This window comes from Colobus angolensis, unplaced genomic scaffold (genome assembly GCF_000951035.1).
Source record: "Colobus angolensis palliatus isolate OR3802 unplaced genomic scaffold, Cang.pa_1.0 Scaffold126, whole genome shotgun sequence".
In the NCBI taxonomy this organism is placed as follows: Eukaryota; Metazoa; Chordata; class Mammalia; order Primates; family Cercopithecidae; genus Colobus; species Colobus angolensis.
In genome coordinates, this window is record NW_012113808.1 from 2,551,188 (window position 1) to 2,559,439 (window position 8,252).

Genomic DNA, 8,252 nt, shown 5'->3' on the forward strand with positions numbered 1-8,252 from the left:
GGCATCGTGCTGGACTCTGGCGACGGCGTCACCCACAACGTGCCCATCTATGAGGGCTACGCGCTGCCGCACGCCATCATGCGCTTGGACCTGGCGGGCCGCGATCTCACCGACTACCTGATGAAGATCCTCACTGAGCGCGGCTACTCCTTCGTGACCACAGGTGCGCGGAGCCCCGGCACCCCGGGAGGGAGGGCCGGCGGCGGGCCCTGAGTGAGGGCTCCTCTCCTGCTTCTACCCTACGCAGCTGAGCGCGAGATCGTGCGCGACATCAAGGAAAAGCTGTGCTACGTGGCCCTGGACTTCGAGAACGAGATGGCCACGGCCGCTTCCTCCTCCTCTCTGGAAAAGAGCTACGAGCTGCCAGACGGGCAGGTCATCACCATCGGTAACGAGCGCTTCCGCTGCCCGGAGACGCTCTTCCAGCCCTCCTTCATCGGTGAGCCCCGCGCGCCCGCGCCCCGGCCCCTAGGCCCCGCCAGCCCCCGGCGCCCGGAGCTCCCGCTCACGCTCCCCTCCGCGGTCCCCAGGTATGGAGTCGGCCGGCATTCATGAGACCACCTACAACAGCATCATGAAGTGCGACATCGACATCAGGAAGGACCTGTATGCGAACAATGTCATGTCGGGGGGCACCACGATGTACCCCGGGATCGCTGACCGCATGCAGAAAGAGATCACCGCGCTGGCCCCCAGCACCATGAAGATCAAGGTAGGCGGCGGCCTGCGCGGGCTGTCGGCGGGGTGGGCTCTGGGCTGAGGTCCCCCACCTCACTCTCTGTCTTGCAGATCATCGCCCCGCCAGAGCGCAAGTACTCGGTGTGGATTGGCGGCTCCATCCTGGCCTCGCTGTCCACCTTCCAGCAGATGTGGATCACCAAGCAGGAGTACGACGAGGCCGGCCCTTCCATCGTCCACCGCAAATGCTTCTAGACACACTCCACCTCCAGCGCGCGACTTCTCAGGACGACGAATCTGCTCAATCGGCTGGCGACTGACCTCCAGCCACCCCACATTCACTTTCTTCGTAACAACTTCCTTTGTTGCCATCGTAAACTGACACAGTGTTTGTAACGTGTACATACATTAACTTATTACCTCATTTTGTTATTTTTCGAAACAAAGCCCTGTGGAAGGAAATGGAAAACTTGAAGAAGCATTAAAGTCATTCTGTTAAGCTGCGTAAAGTGGTCGTGTTTATTTGCTTGGGGTGGGAGTGGAGCCGGAAGAGGGATTCCCATCCCCCGACATCCTCCTTAGTCACTTTTCACAATACCCCAAATGAATGGGCTCCCTGGAAGACAAAAGTTACAACTTCCCATGCTCCCCTGCCGGTTTCCCCAGTGGATCAGATCCATCCCAGATCACTGGCAGCTGTTGGTGGCCTGACCTGACCCTCTGGAGTGTGGCGAGGCAGCTTTCTTCCTCTGCGCAGCGCTCCCAAGAGTTGCCAGTCCTGCCGGGGCGGCCTGGGCTGGTGGCCCTGGGCCCTTCAGGCAGCGGGCGCTGACCATGGTGCTGGGGCCGGAGAGCTGCTTCTCAGAGAGCATCTCAGCTCCGCCTATGGTGTTCGCTTACTGAATCTCCAGATCTGAGAGGGGGCTGTGTTCTGTATTTAACAAGTTATTTTGTTTTTGTTTTTGTTTTTAATAGAGACAGGGTCTTGCCCCTGTCGCCCAGGGTGGAGAGCAATGGTGCGATCAGAGCCCAACTGTATCCTCTAACTGAGCTCAAGGGGTCCTCCCACCTTAGCCTCCCCAGTTGCTAATATTTTCGTATGTGCCACCGCGTCCAGCTAATTTTTTATATTTATTGTAGAGACAGAGTCTCAGGATCTTGTTATGCTGCCCAGGCTGGTCTCAAACTCCTGGCCACAACCAATGCTTCTGCCTCAGCCCCCCAAAGTTCTGGGATTACAGGTCTGTGCCACTATGTCCAGGCTTAATAAATGAGTTTTAGTTTGCAAGTGAAGACCGTCACTGTCTGTCTCCAATTGGGAAGTCCTTTGCTTCACACCAGGTGCTGCTGGTAGAAAGAAACTATTTCTGCAGGGCCTGGGAAGGAAGCAAGGAAGGGCCAAGTGAGAGCTCCAGAAAGAAGGGTAGCAAAGAAGCGTCGCAGGGGTGGGAAGCTGAGGCTGGCACTGGAAGATGGGGAGGTAAGCAAGGGAAGGAGGTACGCCCTACCCCCCCAAAAAAAGTTTTAAAGACACCAAATTTATCAACAGTTTGAATTTCTGTGGGAGAGGGCAATACCTATTCCTTAAAATGAGCTTAAAGTTTCCTAGTCAATGTTCTCAAGAGCAGCGGCCCCTAAATACAACGAATTCAGACTCAAAGTAATAAACTCGTTTGTAAGTAAGTTTATAGCTGCAAATGACAAAATAGCTATGTTATATGCCACATAGTCAAATGTTTAATCCCTCATTTTCTGGCTTATTTAAAAACTTCAGAAATCTTTGAGGCCTCCAAGGGTGTGGTACTGTCAAATCCAGATATCAAGAGGATTGACAATAATCCTAAAATTTAAGATTTTAATAAAACAATTATATAATACCATGTTCATTGAAAACCTTGTATTGTCCCACTCAGGGTGGATGAAGGTTAAAAATGGGCTAAATACTAGTCTTTCAGAGAGATACAGCTTTTGCTGATAATACTAACCACTATAGATATATCTGATATAATAATACACTATCATATTGGTAATATTGAATATGCAAAGGCATATCTGAGCAAACACAACCTATACACACATAGCTTAAATAGTTCATTCGTGGCCGGGTGCAGTGGCTCACACCTGTAATCTCAGCACTTTGGGAGGCTGAGGTAGGAGGATCATGTGAGGCCAGGAGTTCGAGACCAGCCTGGCCAACATGGTGAAACTCTGTCTCTACTAAAAATACAAAAATTAGCTGGGCATGGTGATGTGCACCTGTAGTCGCAGCTACTCGGTACGCTGAGGTGGGAGAATCACTTGAGCCCCAAGAGGCAGAGGTTGCAGTGAGCCAAGATTATGCCACTGAACTCCAGCCTGGGGGCAGTGAGACCCTGTTTCATAAACAAATAAATAAATTCATGCAGCCATCAGCCTGGTAAAATATCACTATTACATGTGTTAGCTGACTGTCATGCTAATGATGTTTGAACTAGAACCCTAAATCGACTGGGATTTAAGTAAGATATGTAAGGCCTGTTTCTCCTATGATCATAATCTGTAAATGACTCATAATAGTTTAGAACTGACAGAAGTTTTCAGTATATTGTGATAGTATTTTGTCAAGTGCCAATTTTTAAAACCCATCATTGACATTACTGTTTTACCAAAATAAGTGCAAAAATTATAAATTACATGTTTTCACTGGAAATGCATGAAATCTAAAAAATGTCATTTATTATTTATTTATTTTGAGATGGAGTCTCGCTTTGTCACCCAGACTGGAATTCAGTGGCTCGATCTCGGCTCACTGCAACTTCCGCCTCCTGAGCTCAAACAATTCTCCTGCCTCAGCCTCCCAGGTAGCTGGGATTACAGGTGCACACCATGCCTGGCAAATTTTTGTATTTTTAGTAGAGACAGGGTTTCACCATGTTGGCCAGGCTGGTCTTGAACTCCTGACCTCAAGAGATCTACCCGCCTTGGCCTCCCAAAGTGCTGGGATTACAGGTATGAGCCACCATGCCTGGCCAAAATGCCATTTCTCTTCTGACACTTCTCTAAAAGGAAACAAGCGTCTTGCATTTTATTAGTATTCCGTATCTTTTCTGCTCTCATATTGGGTTGTGGCCATAGATATTTTGTAAATTGTGTTACCAGTATTAGGCCCGAAAGAGGATTTTTTTCTGTGGTATGGTGTGGTCAGGAATGAATCTTTAAAAACAATCCAGAACATATACAAATATTTGTACTATGTGAGGACAGAAATAACTATTTTCTGCAGCTACACGGGTGTTTGTGGTAACAAGAACCAAGACCCTGTGTGGCAACGCTGTGCTGGGCCCTGCAGAGGGGATTATACCACAGCGGTCTTCCCACTAAATGGATCCTCTCAGAGCATCCATTTAGAGCTGTGAGAGAAGTGAAGGCCAGAGATTCCCCCCACCTATTGCTTATCATGTTTCCTTAGACATGGCAAAAGGACTCATCAAGGATCTAACTGGACTTATTTCCTTCTCATAAAAGCTCATTAAGTTGCCACTAACATTTTTCCCCACTAAATCTATATGACTAGTGCACAGGAGGAGAAAGATAGGGGAAAGAAGAAAATGGAAAGAGAAAAGGTGTCAGGATTAAAGCGTGGGACTAGGATTGAGAAAAAAGACTGAAAGGTCTCAGAACTGGGGCACACCCTGGGCTCTCTCATTTAAACCTTTGAAGATTAGAATTTGGGGGTATCAAGGTCCTTCCTGCTGCATCTGTCCCAAGGCCTATCACATTCACCTCAGATGTGGCAGAATGTACAAAGGGTTAGTGAACTATTGTATTGCTCAGCTTCTTGGTTTTTTGTTTTATTTTTCTGGAGACAGAGTCTAGCTCTGTTGCCCAGGTAGGAGTACAGTAATGTGATCATAGCTCACTGCAGCCTTGAACTCCTGGGATCAAATGATGCTCCTGCCTCAGCCTCCCAAGTAGCTAAGACTACAAGCATGTACCACCACACGGGCTAATTTTTATTTTATTTTATTTCTGTAGAGATGGGGTCTTGCTATGTTGCCCAGGCCAATCTGAACTCCTGGGCTCAACTGATCCTCCTACCTTGGCCTCCCAAAGTATTGGGATTGCAGGCGTGAACCACCATGCCCGGACATATTGCCCAGTCTCTATGTGCAAGGGGTACAGAGAAGGCCAAGATATGTCCCATCCTTAGGAGTCTGCTGCCATGATCCTTACCACAACTAGCCTCTCATCCCTTGGCTCTTCCTGTTAAAATTCATTTTTATTTTTTATATTTTAGAGACAGAGTCTCACTCTCTCACTCAAGCTAGAGTGCAGTGGTCCAGTCATAACTCACTGCAGCCTTGATCTCCTGGGCTCAAGTGATCCTCCTGCCTCAGTCTTCCAAAGCACTGAGATTGCAGGTGTGAGCCACTGTGCTTGCCCCCCACCCCGTTCCCTGTCCCTTTGTTAAGACAGGGTTTCACTATGTTTCCCAGCTGGTCTAGTAGCTGGGATTATAGGCATGGGCCATGGCACCTGGCTCTTCTTGAGTCTCTTTCTGGCACAGAGCACACTGGGGGTTACTGGTGGAGAGGAGGCGGGGGCACACCCTGACTGTGAACTGTTTGGATTCTGTGGGTTCTGTGCTGTGTCTCACTCTGTTTGGTTAGTTGTGGCTGTGAGGTTGCTCCACTGCACGGTATTGCTTTCTCACAAGATGGGATGAGTTCCAGATCCTGGTTCTTGTGGAGGAAACACATCCCTTATTGTGCTCAAGAAGGCCTGCTTCTCTCCCTGGCTCCAGGGACACAGAAAGTGACATGGCCTCACCCAGCAGTGCCTCAGCCAGAAGGACTGGAGGGAAATGGGCTCTGCCCATGGGGTCAGCCTGCCTGCCTGCCTCTCCTCTTTGACTCCCTTTCTGTCACTTCCATTTCCTTTCTGCCCTGCTGTGTCCTCTGGAAAGCATTTGTTTTACCACTGTTGCTATGTCCTAGGGCTTTTGAGGAGCTACCATGAACTTCTGAGCTTCAATGTGGCTCTCAAAAAGAAGCTGAGGAAGCCTGCTTTGTTGTTTAGACAGGTGGCACGGTGGGAACACGGGGGTCCCATGTCCACCTACATCCTTGTCACTCCCAGCCAGAGCCCTGTTCGGGCAGGCCATGGGCTGCAACTTCCAAAAGGGGTGTGAGGTGGCAGAAGCAACTGCAGGGTAGCTCATGGGAGACAGGAACATGGGTGGCTCCCCCAAGGCCATCCATATCACATAGGAAGCTGGAGGGCCTGTCACTGGGTGAAGGAGCCCCAAGCCCTTGACTGGCCCTGCCTTCCTTGTTAGTTTCTTAATGGCTTATTCTGATATTGAACCATTTCTGGGGATGGTGAGTGAGGGAAAGGGAAATTTTGAAGGGTGCAAAGATGATATTGGTGGTTCTCATGGGTGTGAATAGAATCAGGGTTGCCTTTTACCACCCCATTTTCTCCAATTTCCTACGTGGTGCCTGTGTTCTGTTTTGGCTGCTGTAACAAAGTACCACAAAATGGGTGGCTTCAAACAACAGGAGTCTATTCTCACAGTTCTGGGGGCCAGGAGCCTAGAATCCCAATGCTGGCAGGATAGGTTCCTTCTGAAGGCTCTGAGGGAGAAACTTTCCATGCCTCTCCCAGCTTCTGGTTGTTGCCAGCAATTCTTGGCATTCCTTGGCTTGTAGATGCATCACTCCAACCTCTACCTCCATCTCCACATGGTCTTCCTCCCCATGTGTTTCAATGTATCTCTGTGTGTTCACCTGGCTGCCGCCTTCCTCCTCGCCCTCCTCCTCCTCCTCTCCTCCCCTCCTCTTCCTCCTCCTCTCCTTCCCTCCTTCTCTTCCTCCTCCTTCTCTTTTCTTCTTCCTCCTCCTCCTTCTTTTCTGTTCTTCCTCCTCCTCCTCCTCTTCTCATCCTTCCTGCCTCCTCCTCCTCTTCCTCCTCCTTCCCTCCTCCTCCTCTTCTTCAATCAGAAATCTTAATTTTTTTACACCTATTATGTCACAATTTCATAGAGAATAGTTTCCAGCAGCTCAGGCTTCTTTGGTTCTCATGAGGTGTGCTGTTCCAGGTGAGGTAGGCTGGTGTTTCAGTTGAACCTAGGTACCTTTCTCTTTGGCTTCTTTCTTTTACTGATTTTTTTTCTTTTTTATTTCTTTCTTTTTTTTTCTGAAACGGAGTCTCACTCTGTCGCCTAGGCTGGAGTGCAGCGATGCAATCTCGGCTCACTGCAAGCTCTGCCTCCCAGGTTCAGGCCATTCTACTGCCTCAACCTCCCGAGTAGCTGGGGCTACAGGTGCCTGCAACCATGCCCGGCTAATGTTTTGTATTTTTAGTAGAGATGGGCTTTCACCGTGTTAACCAGGATGGTCTCGATCTTCTGACCTCATGACCCGCCCACCTCGGACTCCCAAAGTGCTGGGATTACAGGTGTGAGCCACCGCGCCTGGCCATGATCTTTTTTTTTTCAATGTGTTTTAGGAATTTATCTTGTGTGCCTAATATTCTCAATAACCACATTTATTATCTCGGCAAGAATTAGAAAAAAAATTAGAACTTAACTTGTTTGTTTGTAACAATGTCAACAGCATGCTGGGTAACACTGTATTTGTGGGACATTCCCCCCACCCCTTTTTTTGAGGCGGAGTCTCACTCACTCTGTCACATAGGCTGGAGTAACAGTGGCATGATCTCGGCTCACCGCATCCTCCGTCTCCTGGGTTCAAGTGATTCTCATGCCTCAGCCTCCTGAGTAGCTGAGATTACAAGTTCCTGCCACCACGCCCAGCTAATTTTTATATTTTTAGTAGAGATGGGGTTTTGCCATGTTGGCCAGGCTGGTCTCAAACTCCTGACCTCAAGTGATTCACCCACCTCAGGCTCCCAAAGTGCTGGGATTACAGGCGTGAGCCACTGCTCCCGGCTGACATTCCCTTTTGAACAGTGCCCATTCCCTTGATGTCATCAGAAAGATTCAAAATAAAAGATATATCAGACACTCCTATAGATCCATGATTATGGCTAAAATTAAAAAGACTGGTAACACCAAATATTGGCAAGCATGTGGAGTAACTGAAATTCTCATACTCTTTTAAGTGGAAATATAAAATGGTACAACAACTTTGGAAAGGCATTTGGCAGTTTCTTATAAAACTAAACATACAACTATTCTAATACCTGAGAATTTCACCCCTACGAATTTACCCATGAAGCATGAAAACATATGTTCAAACAGAGATTTGAGCAAGAATGCTAATAGCAGCTTTATTCATAGAAGTAGAAACTGGTAACAGCTTGGGTATCCATCAACAAGAAAAGGAAGAAACAAACTGTGTGTAGGCTTATAATGAATACTACACAGCAATAAAAAGGAACAAACCATGGATACACAAAACAACGTGGTGGATCCCTAGAACATGCTGAGTAAAAGAAAATTTACACAGAGCAGTATATACTGTAATATTCCATGTATATGAAATTTGAGAATAGGCAAAACTGGAAAAAAAATTAGAACTGTGGTTGCCTCTGGAAAGTAGAGAAGGAGATTAAAAACTGGCATTATGGCC

The 8,252-nt window shown here is 48.0% G+C and overlaps 1 protein-coding gene across 1 annotated transcript in view; it reads left to right on the plus strand.

Moving 5' to 3' along the window:
- The window catches only part of ACTA1 (actin, alpha 1, skeletal muscle), a 2,836-nt gene extending 1,649 nt beyond the window's left edge, over positions 1–1,187 (plus strand). Inside the window, exons 4-7 of the mRNA XM_011933331.1 lie at positions 1–163; positions 248–439; positions 531–712; positions 790–1,187. The exon at positions 1–163 is cut by the window's left edge and continues 1 nt beyond it. Coding sequence (XP_011788721.1) covers positions 1–163; positions 248–439; positions 531–712; positions 790–933 — 681 coding nt within the window. The 3' untranslated portion in view covers positions 934–1,187. The remainder of the gene's footprint in view (positions 164–247; positions 440–530; positions 713–789) is intronic.
- The last annotated feature ends 7,065 nt before the right edge of the window (positions 1,188–8,252 follow it).